Below are 17,007 nucleotides of genomic sequence, written 5' to 3' on the forward strand. Positions count from 1 at the left end.
CTGGCAGCAGAGCTAGACTCTCATTTTAGAGCTGTCCCAATTCCCTGACACTTTCTGCACATGATAGGCACTGTGATATCACCTAGGATCTGATCTTCATCTCCCCCTCCTCCAATCCCCTGTCTCCGCCTGTTCTCATACACATCAGGAAACATCAGTGTCAGTTTTGTTCCTGGTTTTATCCTCCAGTGAGAAAAGACTCATGTCCTGCTACCCGTGAGGGTCCAGTTCAGCCTTGCCTTGCAAATGTGGGATGCCAAAAGGCTGTTCCCCAGCTCCTGAGCAGTCCAGAGACATGCAAGAACAACAGAGAGATGTGAGCCTTGGCTTGGAAGTGGTTGACTTCTTATGGGAGAAGTGGATTTGGAGAGGAGGATGCAGGGATGAGGTGGGATCCAGCAGTCCCCCGTGGGTTTTGGCTGGCAGGCAGCAGTATGAGGTCAAATGAGGTTGTTGCTTATGAAGAGGATGCTGTTTCTCATCCTTGTGAATTCCAGGAATACTGAGGGAAGTGTCCAGCCAGCAGCACAAGGGTGTCCTTCCAACCACAATCCTAAATTTCCCTTGGATAGCAGCTGTCCCGTGCCTCAAGAAGGAAACAATCTCTGTTCCTGTCCTGTCTTTTTGGTGTCTGTTGCCACTGGGGTGTCTGGATGAGAATCTGAGATTGAGATTTGGGCAGGGAGCTGCTGTACTTCGATGCTTGCAGACTCTTTGTAACAAAAAACTCCTCCTGTGTCCACCAGGAGTAATGCTTCCAAGTGGGCATCTGCTAAGACAGAGCTGTGCTCAGGGACCTATGAGGAGCAGCAGGGAGCATGAGAGCCGTCTTGGCACTTGAACTTGACTTTCCTTGGCATTGTTGGTCCTTGAAGCATGCCTGTCTGTCCTGCTTCATTCTGGTCTGCTCCCTCTGGAGAGACAGGACATCCCCAGGCTGCCTGATTTGCTCCGGTCCAGCTTATTTCTTATCACGAGGTGGTATTTGCAGTAAAACACATTAAAGGATTTTTTACCAGAGGTTTTAGGCTTTCTGCTTTTTTGTGCTTGAAGATAGAAAATATAGGAGGATAAATTTACAAGGGAAAATAGGAAATACATTTTGGATTAAATTTGAATGGGTTTCCTTTCTAGCTGCTGGCTTTCCTGACCTACAGTCTCTAGTGAGCCCTGGCTGCATAAGCAAGACTTTGTAGAGCTGCTGTGGCTGCAGGCCAGGCCAGTCCAGTCCAGTCCAGGGTGCTTCCATGGTCTTCTGCTTAGTCACACCAGCTTTGGTTTGGAAACGTGAGCAGCTGATGGCCTTGTTGGGGGCATGCTCCCCTGCTTAAGGAAGCTGCTCCTCTTAGTTGGGCAGAGGCTGTCGAGGGCTTGGGCTGCACCGTTCACTTGGGCTGCCTGAGGTCCTTCCGAAGTGACAGACACCACATCTGTCCGGGCTGCCAGCTGTGCACACAACCTGTGCTAGTGGTGGTCTCTGGCTGTGACAACTGTATAAACTCTTTAGGTTGCTTACTGGAGCACATACCAAATCTGTGCGTTTCCAGAATTTCTGGGGAAACCAATAACTCTGGGATGGGCTTTTATCTCATTCGGCTGCAGATGGGCGGTTTTGGACGCTGTGCCGTGCCAGCAGCACACGGGGGTGGCCCTTGTGCCGGGGCCCCATCCCTTCGCCCTGATGTTGCCCCGAGCGTGGCAGCTCCGCCGTGAGCCGATGTCGCCTGTGCCCGTCGGGGCTCTGCCCAGGAGCTCCTCCAGAGCTCCAGCCATGATCCCGGCTCTCAGCAGCGGGGTGGGGCGAGCGGGAAGGCAGATGCGGAGAGGGGGAGGGCGGCTTCTCCAGCACCTGTGCCTTATTCTGGAGCGTGCGAGTGTGAAATTCAATTTGTAGATAAGTCGTAGCTGGTGAGGAACACAGGCCACAGTGTGTGCCGGAGCCAGGCGGTGTCTGGGAGCAGCGCGGCCGGCATGCACAGCATGTCCTGCCTGCCAGCTCTTGCGGAGGCTGACGTCAGCCTGGAGCAGCGGTGGCTGCTGCAGGATGTGGCTGCTTGCCGCTGTGTCATCTTGGCTCTGGGTGAGCTGCCCCGGCTCCCGCAGGACCTCTGCCAAGAGGTGCTGCCCTGGGATGGCGTCCCCTGCCCTGCGGGGGCTGGGAGGGAAGGGGACCTGGTGCCCCGTGCCACCGGCAGCGAGCAGGGTGGTGGTGTGCATGGAGGAGTCCGTGGTTCTTCCAGCAGCAGTGGCATTTTCCCGCCCCCACATTTGGATCTTTCCGTTGTTTCCAGTGAAACCCGCTTGCTGGTGGGAGCAGAGGGAATGTGCATTACAGCGTTAGCAAATGCAGCTTGCATTGACCCAGCCTCTGTCCCACCTGTGCTTTGCTACCAGTGGTCATTGCTCCCCATCTCCTGCCCCAGTCCAGGTCTGGGTATCCCACTCCCTGCTTCCCAGAGAGCAGCCCTCTGTTGTAGATGAGGAGTCCAGTGCTGTGAGGAGGGGAGTGTGGTCTCCCAGGCCAGCCACGGCAGAGCTGGGACTAACTGTGCCCCCAGGCAAGCTGCAGTGTCATGGAGCAGTGGGTCACTGCTGATTCCAGTAGGCTCAAAGGGACGTTTGCAATAAGGTCAGAAAATCATGTCTGGTCTTTGGTCAGGGCCACTCACGCTAATGTAAAACTCAGCATCTTGAGTCCCGTAGAATGTGCTGGGGCACACAGTAGGGCGATGGGCTGCAGTTCAGCTGGGGCATCTATCTGGCACGGGACAGGACCTGCAGCTCTCCCAGCTGTGGGAAACTTGAGGGCATGGGGTGGCACAGCCCTGCATCCCAGCCCTGGGCACCTGTGCCTGTGCAGAGCCTGTCTGGTGTTTCACCTGGCAGCAGGGACTATTGTAACAAGGTGGAGGTGGTGTGGACAGTCATACATCTCCTGGGATGGCTTTCCTGAGCAAAGACCCTGCAGTGATGAAACAATTTGGTGCTGGACTGCAATGATTAGGGTTTCTTGCATCCTGAGGGAGCACACATGGCTTCGCTGCCTGCACTGTGACCCCCAGGGGTGGCTCTGTTGGGATGGCCCACACTACCCTTGCACAGGGATGTGCTCTCCCCACAGAGCTATCTTGCTCCACAGGCTTGGTGTCTGGTGGTACAAGACAAGGTGGTGGTAACACGTGGTGCACAAAGATGGTGCCAGACAATTTGTAATCTTATCTCTCACAAGAAAACTTATTGTGTTGTGTTTCAGCTTCTGTGCAAAAGTTAGTTCCTGCTTGTCTCCAGCTATTTCCTTCATCTTTGTTCTTTGTCTGAGTTTTATTACCTTTAGCCCAGATTACTTCCATGACCTGTTTTGCAATTCTGCCTTGCAAAACCTTTCTGAGCTGATAAAGAGTGGAGTGATGGTAGGCAGAAATGGGTGGTTGAGGCAGATGTGGGTAAAAGAAACAGTGCTTTACTGGCTGTGCTGCTGCAACCAGAGTCTCCAAAGCCACTGTCTGAATTTCAACCCTTGATTAAGTGGATTTGGCTTCCTGCTTTGAGTCAGTAAAAATGAAACATTGACAACTTATTTTGGATGTAGCTGTTCCCATTCAGAACACTCTTGGATTTTGTTGCCCACCTTCCCTAAATCACATTTGCAGGAAGTCCAAGTATTTTAAGCTGCAGTCGGTTCCTCTCTGCCCAGCCCACCTCCTTGCATTTATAGAACCTCCCCCAGTCCACACTAGTCCATGGAAAGCATTGGCTGTGCACACACTCGCCCTGCCTGCAGCCACTGATGCTTTCTGAGCTTTCCATGGAGCTCGTGTGAGATGTCTTGAGCTGTTCTAGCACAGGTGGTGGGATGGGTAGGACAGACCTTTGTGCAAATTGCCCATGGCCCATTGGTTGTGGGAGCTTCATGTCCTTTGCACGGCTGAGTGCTCAGAAAGGCGTTTGAGAGGCTGGGATATGAGAGTTTTGGGGAAGATTTGCATCAGCAACTTGATTTCATATTTGCCTCTTAGTTTCAGGCATTTCAGAAATAAAGGTGTCATTGAGCCAGCCTCTTTGGGTCGCCAAAGTCTCCTTTCTTTATTAGATTTCAAACCTGCTTTTGAAGGTTTTGAAGTTAAGAAATATTAATGTTTTTGGACTTGGACTTTCAGAAGCTTATTGATAAGAGCCCTGTGCTTGTGTAAGAGTTCCCTGACATAATCAGTCATAATGATCCATGTTAGCTTTAAAACTGGTCCATGTTAGCCATGGTAGTTTCCAGGGCAATTATTTAGGAGAGGAGGCATCACTCTGGCAGATGTGAGGGGGATGGTGCTGAGCAGGTGGGATAATGTCAATGTGCAGTTTCCTGAAGCTGGAGAAGGAAATGAGGGGAATGCTGCTGTTGGAGCCAGATCTCTCTTCGCTGGGTGAGATTGGCACTTGGGCTGGTAGCTGTGGAGTGTTGATCACAGATTTGAGGGAGATTATATTGCCTTAGAGTAGGTGCCTGGTGCTTGTTTGTGATGTGTGGGAGAGTGAGCAAGTTGTCTTGGCATGAACTCTGTGCTGGTGCCAAGGGCTTGCTGAAAGCAGATTGTCTGTCAGCTCACTCCTGAGTACTCATCTGGAAATTCCAGCATTCTGTGGATGCACTTTTGCATTGTCAGTCACCTGCCTGCACAAAGCAGGTGAGTAATTCTAACATTTATTTGTGAAGTACTGCTAGGGATAGGGATTGGAATGGAATGGAATGGAATAGAATAGAATAGAATAGAATGGAATGGAATAGAATAGAATAGAATGGAATGGAATAGAATAGAATAGAATAGAATAGAATAGAATAGAATAGAATAGAATAGAATAGAATAGAATAGAATAGAATGGAATAGAATAGAATAGAATAGAATAGAATAGAATAGAATAGAATAGAATAGAATAGAATAGAATAGAATAGAATAGAATAGAATAGAATAGAATAGAATAGAATAGAATAGAATAATTTCAGTTGGAAGGGACCTACGATGATCATCTAGTCCAACTGTCTGGCCCATTCAGGGATGACCTAAAATTAAATGTGGTTAAGGGCGTTGTCCAAATGCCTCTTAAACACTGACAGGCACCTCTTTAGGAAGCTTGTTCCAGTGTTTGACCACCCTTTGGCTAAACAAATGCTTCCTAACGTCCAGTGTAAGCCTTCCCCGGCACAGCTTTGAACCGTTCCCTAATGCGCTATCGCTGGATACCACGGAGAAGAGCTCAGCACCTCCGTCTCCGCTCCTCTGCTCAGAAGCTGTCGGGAGGCTCGAGGTCGCTCCTGCACTGGTCCCGGAGCTGCGGTTCGCGAGGCGCTCGGCGGGGCCGGTCCCGGTCCCGGGCGGTGCTGACGGGACAGCTGCCGAGGCTGTGGGCGAGGCTCGGCCCCACCCGGGGCTCCGGGAACCACCCCCACCGCCACGCCGGACCGAGACAGAGTCATGCCACATCCCGATGGTACCGGCCCGGGGAGTCCCGGGGCTCTGAGATCCTCCGAGCTGGGGAGCGACTGTGGCTTGAGCTGTTCTCGGACAGGGCTTGTCCTTAACTTCTGCCCCCACAGGCGAGTGTTTGTACGTTGAAACTGCAAACAGCAAGGTGAGGGAGAGAGAAACTACCACTGTGTCTTCATGCTGGGGTCAAGAAAGCCATAACGTGAGAAAATCCAGATTATTTCTATCCAGAACGTGATAATAAGTAGCCTGCTTCCAGCAGCTATCCCTGAGCCATGTGGGAATCCGCCAGTCCACTGAGAGGCTGCTGCCACTGCCCTCTTCCTGTCCTGGCAGAGCCTCCTGCTCACACAGCAGCTGCGGGCTGTGCCATGTGGCCCTGTCTCAGCTTTCCACCAGGCTCCTGGGAAGCAGTGACTGGGAAGGTCAGTCAAAATCTAGACTAACTCAAGGTGAGCATGTAGCCCATTCCAAAAGACTCCAGGCTTTCAAGCACAATTGTCCTTGGATCCTCTATAGTGGTCACCTTCTTCTTGCATCTTCTTGCAGTATTGGGTGCTGACCCCAACACTGTCCCTGCTGCAGTGCTCATGGGCTGTCCTTCAGCAGCATCACCAGTCACAGCTCAGTGACACTGAGAAACCTCCTGTATTTTTGGAGCTCTTGATGTTAAACAAGAGTTGGAAACGATCCAGGTTATCTCACCTGCTGGGTAGCATGTTTCCTAGAGCCAGGCATCAAACAGTGTGCTGACATTCAACACCAAAAATGTCTGGAAAGGCTGAAATGTGGGCATGGGAAGGAAAGGTCTGCTTTGCCTCTGGTGTCCTTCCCAAGGCAGGCTTGGCTCCTTCATGAAGAACTCGTTAAAGGCCATGGAGCAAATAGTGACAGGCCATATTGCAGCAGGAGGCCTTTGGCACCACAGCAGAAGTGGCTCTTGAAATTGTCTGTTTCTAGGGATTTTGAGTAACATTCTTCTGTTATGAATGGAAGCTCTCGAGGATCTTGGCATGTGTTTGGGAGTTGTCAAAGAGCTTCTGTCCCACATATGTTCTTGCAGCACTGAGGAACTTAACTGACACTTCTCACGTGGTCCCTCATCCTCTCCCCAGGGCAAAGGATGTGCACTGGAGTGTCTCATAGGCTTCTGACGTTCAGCTTGCTTTAAATATTGGTGGTTCTGTGGGTAGGAGCTAGGAAAGGGAAGGTATAGGGATGTGTCTTGATGCAAATGAGGGTGAGGTTTGTAACTGTTTTCCTTCTGTCCCGTTAGAGTGACTCTGGTGCCTCGATACTGGGGGGCTGCAGATGTGCCTCAGGAGGAGAGTGAGGTGGGGAACACTGGACTCTAGGAGAGGCCTCTGCAGAGTGAAGAATGGATGTTTTGGGCTCCATGGTGCTGGGAAGCCTCCTAAGTGCTCTGCTGTGCACGTTAAATGCTGAAGGGCTCATGGCCAAGGTGGCTGTGTATACCCAGACAGTGACAAATGCTGAATGAATGAGGGCAGGGGCAGAGCTGCCAGCCAGGGTAATAAGAAGTGTAGGAGACTGGGCTGGAGGGGCTGCTGGGCATCACTTGGTCCATCCATCTGCCATGAAGCATCCTTTGCAGATAGCCATGGAGTACTTTAACTTTTCCTGGTGTACACTTAACTTTTCTTTCTTAATATGGATGTGTCTCCTACCTAGCACAAAAGGGCAGAGTGTTCTGAACTTTTTTGCAGTGGCCTTTGCATGTTATAAAATTTTGCCCTGTGACTTTTCTTGTCTAGACTAATTCCAATCTTCCAGACGTTTCTCCAGAGCTTTTTGATGATCTTGCTGGTCTTCCATGGTCTCTCTCAGTTAGTCCAAATCTTTTGGGGAATGAACTGGTTCTCTGGACAACAGTAAAATTACTTGATGTGGCTTTATGAGCTGAAAGGAGAGTAATTACTTTGTGTGTAAGCTGGCCTTTCACACATCCTCCTCTAGTTGCCTTTTTTTGTGGCTATGATATGCTGGCTCACGTTCAGTTTGTGCTCACCTGTAGCCCTCATGACCCTTGTGGCAGAACTGCTGCTGTCTTTTCTTCCGTGGCCTGTTTGTGTGATTTTTTACCTCCCAATGCCTTACAGTCCTGCCCATCATCTCTCAGCCCTTTTCCCAGTCTGTCAGAAGCATGTCAGATTCCCATCGTGACCCCTAAAGTGCTGGGGTGTCACGTGCAGATTTTAAAACGTACTCTGTTTTGTCATTTAGGTCGTTCATGGAAAAGCAGAGCAATAGCAGCAGCAGGGCAGACCTTTCTGAAACCCTACATGTCCTTTTCACTGTAACTCTGAGCCATCTATCACTGTTCACCAGCTCTGTGATGGACCTGGGAAGTGCCCCCACAGTGTTGTGGGACCAGGAAACATCTGCCTGTGGCATGGATGGGTAACCTGGGATGAGACCTGCAGGTATAGGGACGCTCTTGAGGGGCTGCTGGGACACAGGAACACAAGCACATTGGTGCAGTTGTGCTGCAGCTTCTCTGCTCCCCAGGAGAGCCTGTGGGGTTTCTGCAGTGTTCCAGGCCATGGGGGATGGGGCAGGATGAGAGCTGGGATTACTGCTCAGCAGAGGAGAGAAGATGCCAGATGGGGAGTGGGTCTGGCACGTGCTGCTGCCTGAGAGCTGAGCACCAGCCTGAGCTGGAGTACAGGCTGGTGGAAAGGTTTGGAGCTCACCTGGAGAAGAGAAGGCAGAAATTTCTCATGCTGCTTGCTGGGTGCATGTTTGTTCTGGGGTGCACAGGCTGGCCCCCAGCACAGTACAACGGGGTCAAATGGTGAGCAGAGCTGCACGAGGCACAGTGGCTGCAGAGTGGAATGGGACATCCTGTCTGCTTGCTGTTGGAAGGAGATCATCCGTGCCAGCTGGGTGCTTTGAGGTCTCCGTCTGTCCTGGCTCTGAACCTCATGGGACATGAGTGTGATAAACTTGGGGTTGGTGCCCCAGGGCAGGAGTTTTGGCCCCAGTGAAGGGTCCAATACGAGAGCAGGCTGTCTGCTCGCATCTCCTCGGCCGTCTGCCAGAGGAGATGTGGATCCGGCTCGTCTGGCTGGTGTTGAGATGCCTGAGTATGCATCTGCCAGAGAGGCTTCCAGAGGATCCCACCCGCCCAGGTTTCCATGGAGAGCGTCTCTTTGTTGAGGAGGAAGCCGTCTGGCAGACAGTGTGACCATGGAAATACCTATACAGCATTTGTTTTCCAAAGCACATGAATAACATCCCCAACAGCTAGCAGCCTCACTTCCTCTGCTCACCCACCAGCGGCCTGGCAGAGCGACCTGGGATGCCTGCGGTGTCTTTATGCTCCCAGTTTCTCACTGCGTGCTTGTCTGAGCATTCCCAGTTTGGCGCTGTCTGCCCAGCCCAGCCTGGTTTCACTTCTAGCTGGCAGGCACGGCTCCTGGCACGGGGCTCAGGCAGGCAGCAGCCCATCTTCGCTGGGGGACACGTTTGGCTTCCTGCTAGAGGGAAGAGTGAGAGCACTGTAGGTGGCAAAACTGGGAAAGTTTTGCTCCCACCTCCCATGGGATGTGAAGGGAATTGCTTCCCTGAACGAAATGTCCTTTCTTGGGTCTCTCAGTTTTTTTCTCACGTTTTGAAAGACCAAGAAGCTTAAGAGCTGTTGAGGCAGCAGGCAGCAATGCAAGGCACATGCAACAACCCACGGTGAAAGGGATTAAGCTTGGGTTTTTATGGCAGTCTGTCAGCATTAAATTAAGGCTAAATTCCCATCCTAAATGTTATGTTAACATGAAGTTACATCAGAAAGCGCAGAGCACAGAACAGCAATATGAGGGTATCAGATGTGTTGCAGGGGTATTGTAATTATCCCAAATCAGGCATTTGAAACCCAAGGAATTTCAGATATAGGGTTTGCATCGTTTTTCGGGTTTGTAATTGAAAAAATCCAAACATCAGAAGGCTTAGAAGCATGTCACTGAGATTGTTTGGGTGCCTTTATTCTGTGCTGCGGGGACATGGGCAGATGGAGGCAAAGAGTCTTTAAAAAATGTTGGAACCAAATGTGGAATTACAAATGTTAAAATACTGTGAGCTGTGTTTGAATGTTAAGGCATTGTGGCTCTCCAGGGTAACATTAGGGCTGCTGGGCCTTGACTGTGCATCTCCATAGCTGGACATATTTGGCTATCACTACTGCAGCTCACCTCTGTGCCTCATGCTTTATAAAGCTCGTAATTGGAGACAGTTTTAAGTCCTGTAGCATCGTTTTGTTTAAGTTAAGAATGTGTACTTAATTCTATCTTAGCTTATGTTTTTTTGTGTTCAGATTCCCATGTTTTTTCAGAGCTGGATGAGGATTAAACAAGAACTCAGAGGAATATCATCATAGCATAATTCTGATGAGCTGTAGCAAGAAGCTGTTTTTTGGCTGTGCTTTGTAAGAAGAGATTCCTCATTGTGTCAGGACAGGATGGTTACAGTGGGCGTGCGGAAGCTCCTCAGATGCAAAGTGGGTTGTGAATTCAGCCCTGTGACTGGTGTATGCAGCCCAGCTGGGCAGCTGTGTAGTGGCACTGCCTGGTGCCATGAAATTGCTTTGCCTGGAGGAGTTGGTGGAGCAGCAGTGCCCATGGCAGCATGTGGCTGCAGCCATGAGAAAGCTCTGGAGCTGGGAAATCAGCTGGTGAATCACCACTGGCAGGGCTGTGGTGTTCCTGCAGAAAGAAAATGATGATGGATCAGTTGAAATGGCTCTGCAGGGAGCACTGTATGCACTATCATAAGGACTAGAAGCTGCCTGTAGCTTCCAGTCATACAAATTAGATAAGACAGTCATTAATAATTAGCTTTATCCTAACCTGTGTTACCTGAAGGAACCTGAGCCGAAGATTTACACTGGGCAGTTTGCCTTCCAGCAATGACAGCCAGAGTGGTGGGTCTGAAGCACCTTTGAGATTTTGCTTGGGAATACAGCTCTGGGGGGTCCCAGGCCAGCACTGCACCCCTGGGATGTCAGAGTTAGGCAAAGGTCAGTTCTCTGCTGAAGGAGGAGCATTGCGGCAAGGAATATGAGATGAATGATGGTTTTCTTCCATCTGCTGCAGATGAAGATGAGCTGCAGGCAGAACAGGGCAGCCAAGGCACCGTGCTGCAGAGGCAGCTCCAGCAGTGGTGGGCAGAGCTGAGCTTGGGTGCCTCAGCTGTTTTTCTGGCCCTTGACTCAGCTTTTATTTTAGACTTTGGCATCTGTTTGGGGGATAACGCAGCAGTGTTGTGCTCCTGCTGGTGTGGTTCTGTCACTGCCTGGTGGGGCAGAAGGAGGTGAAGGGGAGCGATGTGCAGAGATGTACTGCCCTCCTTGCTTGGCATTACCTGCATTCCCTTGGCAGGCCCTGGAGAGGTGCCTGCGTGCCCAGCCCTGCAAGGCCTTGCTGCTTGGGTGGGCTGAATGCAGTAACATGATTTTCTGAGATCAGTGTTTCTATTTACTGTTTTACCCTGATTTCTAAGGCTGCCAAGTTCTTTGGGTGTATCAGGAGGGCAGGCATAGCATGGGCCCGTTTCCTTAATGACCAGCAGTGAGTTGCCTGCACATACGCAGTACAGATTTGAGACACTTTCTCTGGGGGGTTTTGGTTGTGTTTTGTTTGGGTAGGGTTTTTTGGTGGGTTTCTGTTTGTCTGTCTGGGAGGTTTGGGGATTTTTTTGGTGATGGTGGTTTTTTTTCCTGCGGATTTTCCTCATTGGATGAGGTGTTCTCTATTTGTGGAATCCCTGCCCAACTGAACCTCTACCAGAGCTGCAAACTCCCATATGCATACAGCCCTTATTTGTGCTCCAATAATTTCAAGGCAACTCTGCTCCCCTCTGAGCCTGGGAGAGATCTACCGGGTGGGCATGTAAGGATGCCCTGGGGCAAAACGGAGGTGCTTCACCACCGCTGCCATCTCTCCCAGCGTGAGGACATGTAGCTGACACATGACGAGTGAGCATCCCTTGAGCCACCACCGCCTTTTGGCGGGGACCCGGCTGAAGATCCGGAGCTGATGCTGCGCTGGCCCGGCCGCGGTGAGGGGAGCCCCAGGCGGGTGCAGCCCCCGCGGTTCCCGTGCCCGGCTCCCCCGGGAGCAGCGGTGCTGGCGGGGGGTGCCGAGGCGGGGGGCACTTACATAAGCCCTAAATGCGACAGGCGGTGCGGGAAGGTGAAGGGCAGAGCATTGAGAATCCACAGAGCCTCCAGCCAGGGCTCCCTGGCACCGGAGCTGTGCTCGCTGACACATCCGCGGGTCCCCATCTGCAGTGCTCTCCCTTCCCCACGGGGGCTGCCTCAGCTGCTGCTCCTGATGCCGCCAGCCCGGGCGGAGACGTGGGAGCGGAGCTCTGCCTCTCCGGGCTGGCCGGGGCAGGAGCGGCTGGCAGGGAGGGCAGATGCCCCCAGACTCTCTGGATGTTCCTCTCCTCTCTGTGCCCGCCCAGCACCTGGGTCCTGCCGGGGTCTCAGGGCTTTGGCCATGGAGGGGGAGAGCTGATGGGGAGTGTGTTGTTGGCTTGGACATGTGGGTCGAGTTTGCTGGTGTAGGAGGGGAAACAGGGGAGCAGTGCTATGGTGAAGCCCAGGCAAGGAGCACGGGCTGCTTGTGGTGTGGTAACACAGGCTGAGCCAGGAGAGGAGGGGTGCCAGTGGGGTCTTGTGCAGGGGTTGTGCTTGGCACCAGTGGTGTTCAACAGGCTCCTTATGGGGAGGGACACAGCACTGTCTGCTTATCTTGGCACCCATACTCTGGGCAGCCTCTGAGCACTGGGGACAGGCTCTGCAGGCATGGGCAGACAGTGTGTGTGTCTGCACATGCTCTGCTTGTTCTGCCCATTTTTGCCTGTCCCAGAGCCACCTGCCCCGGTAGTGGCAGGGCCAATGAGCATCCATGGGTGGGAGGCTCAGTGCTCCTTCTGCACTGCAGGTCTTCAACTCTTCCAGAGCAAGTCTGCTGTTAATTCCCTCCATCTCTCCACAGTATCAGCAGTCACCTCCGGGCTGGGCCGCTGGCAGGCAGGCAGCAGCAGGCAGCTGGGAGGCTGTGAGGAGCTGGTGCCACATCTCCCTGTGTACGTGCTCCCGACTCACCCAGCAGAAGGTGTGGCTGGGCTTCGCACTCCTGACTCCTGTCTCTTCTGCTCCGTCTCTTCCTGGTGGGCAAATCAGAGGCTTGGTGTGATGGGGTTGCTCTGAGACCTCGCCCCAGGAGCTTCAGGCCTGGATGTTGGTGCTGTTTCTCCCAGACAATGTGGCTGATACTCTGGAGAAACCCTCTCTTCCCCCCTGTTCTCCAAGTGCCTGAGCTGGTGGCCAGCTGGGACCTGCGTCTCACCCTCTGGGTCCTGAGCTTTGCCTCGATGGTTGTGCAGATGGAGGGCCAGGTCTACTCGCCCACTGTCAACACGCACTATGGGAAGTTACGAGGGGTGCGCGTGCCATTGCCCAGTGAGATCCTGGGGCCTGTGGACCAGTACCTGGGGGTTCCTTATGCCGCTCCCCCCATTGGGGAGAAGAGATTCATGCCCCCTGAGCCACCACCATCCTGGTCAGGCATCAGGAACGCTACCCACTTCTCACCAGTCTGCCCCCAGAACATCCACAACGCCGTTCCTGAGATCATGCTGCCCATCTGGTTTACCTCCAATTTGGATATCGTGGCCACATACATCCAGGACCCCAACGAGGACTGTCTGTACCTCAACATCTACATCCCCACGGAGGATGGTGAGTCCCCACTGGGGTGACTGCAGGAGAGTGAGGGGGGGTCACTCCACCCCTCCTCAGCAGTGGTTGGTCTCACCTGGGTGTTGTGTTTGAAGCATGTGGTTGTGGACCCTGCAGCATGCTGTCTGTTTGTGGAAAGCTTTCTCTGGCCACGCAGCTTGCCCTCTTGCCCTCAGCTGCCATCTCTGTCTCGCGTGCTCCTGCTCCTCCACGCCTCCTGGTCCCACCCCTCCACCTCCATGGCATCGTCACGGGTTCCTCTCTTGTATTGCTAAATCTGAATCCAACTCTCTGACCGCAGATCCACAGAGTGACAAGCTGATTTGTGCTCCCCACAGGCGCCGAGTGCCAGGTTCTGTCTTGAGTTGGTTCGAGTTCGTCCTTCCTCCCTGCTTCCCACCCTCCCCAGGTCCATGCGCTAGTTGTGGGCGTGGGCTGCGGCTGGGAGGAACACTCTCTGCCTCTCCCTGGGAAGATGCTCCGGCAAGAAAGGGACCACAGAGCCCTTTTCTGGGCCCTGGTACGGATGGGAGGTTGGGGTGCACTGGCAGACACATCGCTTGGCTGCTCCTCCGTCCGCTGGCGGGCCAGCGGCAGAGCGATGAGCCTGGAGTGCTGGGGCATGGTCCTGTTAGGGTGAGGCTGAGCGGCGCTGGGTGCCTCCTTGTCTAACCTTTTCCTTTGTAGGGGATTCCACCTGAACTGTAAGTAGAGGGCAGAGGAGGCAGCGCCTGCCCGCACGCCCGCCCCAGCCTCACCACAACGGGAGCCCCCAGGGATTTTCAGCGGGCCAGAAGGGACCCGCAGCGGGTCTGCTGCACACAGCAGAGCAGCCTGGCGGGTCAGTGGCTTCTCCCAGGCTGGCTGGCTCCACTCCTCTGTCTCTGGGGCCCACGGAATGCATCATGCCTTCCTTCTCGCCCAGCACGGCTGGCCCAGAGTTTTCCTCCCATGGCGACGCTCCCTCCCCACCTCCCGCGGTCCCGGGGGCGGTGGGAGGGTAGCAGCGTGGTTGTGATTGCATGCCCACTCCCATCAGTGGAGCCTCCTGTTATTTTGTAGTCTTTTATTCATTTTACAGTAAAACGGATTTCCAAGGAATGCACCCGAAAGCCCAACAAGAAAATATGTAGGAAAGGAGGTATGTAGCAAGCCGACCGGCAGAGAGGCACAGAGAGGAAAGAGAGAGAGAGTGAGAGAGTGAGAGGGTGCCTGGCTGGCCCCTGGCCTGCAGCACTCCTCCAGCACCTCTCTGTGCTGCCATTCGGACTGTGGACCTTCCAAGCAGCCCACCCTGCCACCCCCCCGCTTCCCACTGGGAGGAGCCCCACGGATGCTCCAGCCAGCTGGGAGCACAGCTCTGGGGTCAGATCATGAGGATGCTCATGTTGCTGCAGGCCTTTCAGAACAGCTTCTCCTGGGCTGAGCCTGTACTCCCACCTTGATCCCGCGGGCACTGACAGCCTCCCAGTCCGGGGGCATGAGGGGTAGCCTCTGATGGCAGGTAGCACTTAAATGCATCCATCCCTTATGTTGAGTTACCCCATTGGGGGTGGACAGACATGCTCAGGGAAGGACCTGTGTGATGGGGGACGGCAGTCCATCCTGGGCTGAGCTTTTCCCCCGTTGCATCCCTGATCATTTTGCATCCAGAGCTCCTTGGTTAAAAGCATAAAGCCTCTCCTGGCTGTGTAAGTGCTGCAGATTCTGCCCTGAGCTTTGTGCCTGCCAAGGCTGCTCCCCACTGCTCACACATCCATGCGAGTGCCAGTCCTGCCAGTAAGGATTTGGTCTCCAGCCCATGGCACAGCAGCCTCCCTGAGCTCTAGCTGCCCCATGGGCAGCTGAGCACCTCCAGTTCAGACACATCTCTGCTTTGCCTTGCCTCCACCGACCTTCCCCCACTGCCCCTAAATGATCCTGTATTCCTAACCGGTGACATGCACAGGGGCGTAGAGATGTACAAATGGTGGCTGGCTCAGCCTCGTGTCAGACACAATGTCTCACCCATCCCTCCATACAGCCCCCTTGCAGGCAGGGAGAGCTGGCTGCTCTGTGCATCCCAAAGATGAACGTATGCATGGTCAGGCAGCCAAGCTCTTCTGAAAGGCTCAGTACAGAGTGTCTGGCCTGCATGGGCTGCTGCCCTGGGCATCCTGCAGCAGCAGCATGCCTGCATCCCAGCCTCTGTCTCCCTGCACCTTGGATTTGACGGGGCCAGTGCAGCTGGGTTTGGAGGTTTGGGGAGCACTTCCCTTGCAGCCATTTCCCCCAGTTCTGTTGTTTGGTTTCTTTGCTTTGCTTTTCCTGTTGCTGTCCTGGCTATTCACACGCCATCTCTCTGAGTGCCAAGGCTGCCCCTGAAAGGGCTGCTGCATTAGGGAGTCTCTGCACGCTGCCTCCGGAGCCGGCTGTGCCAGTGATCACCAGCCACTTCAAAGCGCTTCCTCTCCCGGCCCTCCCACCGGCTGCCAGGGCTGGCAGACCCCTGCCACGCCACCCCCAGCCCTACAGCCAGGGCCAGGGAAGCAGGCTCCAGGTTACTGTCAGAGAAGGGGATGATATAAGGCATGACAAAACACCTTGGATGTGCTCATCTGGGTTTCCCTCCCCGCTGGCTCCGCTCAGGGGCAGGGTTTCTTTGCAGCCCAGCTGCGGTTGCCTCTGGTCACCTCCCAGGAGCTGATGGGGGACGTTCCCTTTGCCCCCACTGGGCTCTGTTGACTCATGGACCAGCAGATCCCCAGTGCCAGCCATGTGGACATCCAGGTGTGGCGTGCCAAGAATTAAAGCACCCAGCCACTGGCACTTCCCTCCAGCTCTGGCCAGGCTCTGGTAGCTGTTGGCTTGAATTAATGGAGTCACTTGTGATGAAACACAGAAGCTCCCACCCTCCTCATCGTGTATCCTAGGTTAGTAATGCTTGGGGAGAGAGTAATGTACCTGCAGTGCTGATTTCCTCAGGTTGAACATTTGAACATTGACTCATTCTGGGACAATCATGATTACTATTTCTAAGGCCACAGATGAGCAGTGATAAGCTCTCTTCTCACAGAACAGTATTTTGGTGGTTGAAAATGCCTCAGCTCCCACCTTACTGGAGTTTTCATGACTTCTGCCACCCCTAAGCTCAGTGTATTCAGAGCAGACAAAGGACTGAGAATTTATCAGTCATGTTTGTTTATCTCTGGGACAGAAAAACATCCCTGTTTCCCTGCCCAGTTGCCCACAGTAATTTCCTATATGGAAATTTTCTAAATGCCAGTCTCCTCCATACACATTGGTCCTTTCTCTGGTGGCAATACAGGGCAGCAGTGCTTTGAGAGCAGCTAGCCATGCATGGTGCCAGGGGAGCTGACAGCACTGAGGCTCATTTGAGGCTCAGATTTTGCGGCAGAAATAGTGCTGCCCACCCAAAGACCGTGTACCCACACACACCCTGAGAGAACAGTACCTATGTGCAAAATGCAGCTCTGCCCCATGCTTCATGCTGCCAACACTTTCAGCCTGTTTTTGGCTGTGGTAGTTGCCAAGATGATTCTTCCTTCCCCTCATCACCAGCCTGGGCAAGCCTTGCTGCAGGGCATGAGGAGGTGGATGTCATTTTTGGAGGGGAAAAATGTGGTTGCCCTGCACTTAGCAGCTCTTCCTGGTTTTCATTAGTGAATGCCCAAATCTCTTTGGCTGGGACTGTGAAGACTCTGGGATATTGCAGAGACAAATGTGCAGGTCCAGCATCTTCCTCTGCTGTGTGAGGATGGCTGGAGCTCCCAG

The 17,007-nt window shown here is 53.4% G+C and overlaps 1 protein-coding gene across 3 annotated transcripts in view; it reads left to right on the forward strand.

Moving 5' to 3' along the window:
- Window positions 1-17,007, forward strand: part of NLGN3 (neuroligin 3) — a 39,158-nt gene that overhangs the window by 5,313 nt on the left and 16,838 nt on the right. Inside the window, exons 1-2 of one of the 3 annotated variants that reach the window (XM_014877205.2) lie at window positions 11,947-13,233; window positions 14,315-14,374. In XM_014877205.2, coding sequence (XP_014732691.1) covers window positions 12,756-13,233; window positions 14,315-14,374 — 538 coding nt within the window. In that variant the 5' untranslated portion in view covers window positions 11,947-12,755. Of the gene's footprint in view, window positions 1-11,946; window positions 13,234-14,314; window positions 14,375-17,007 lie in introns of those variants that run through there. The other 2 variants (XM_014877202.2, XM_014877203.2) reach the window with 2 other exon arrangements.

Source organism: Sturnus vulgaris, chromosome 14, assembly GCF_052056855.1.
Source record: "Sturnus vulgaris isolate bStuVul1 chromosome 14, bStuVul1.hap1, whole genome shotgun sequence".
In the NCBI taxonomy this organism is placed as follows: Eukaryota; Metazoa; Chordata; class Aves; order Passeriformes; family Sturnidae; genus Sturnus; species Sturnus vulgaris.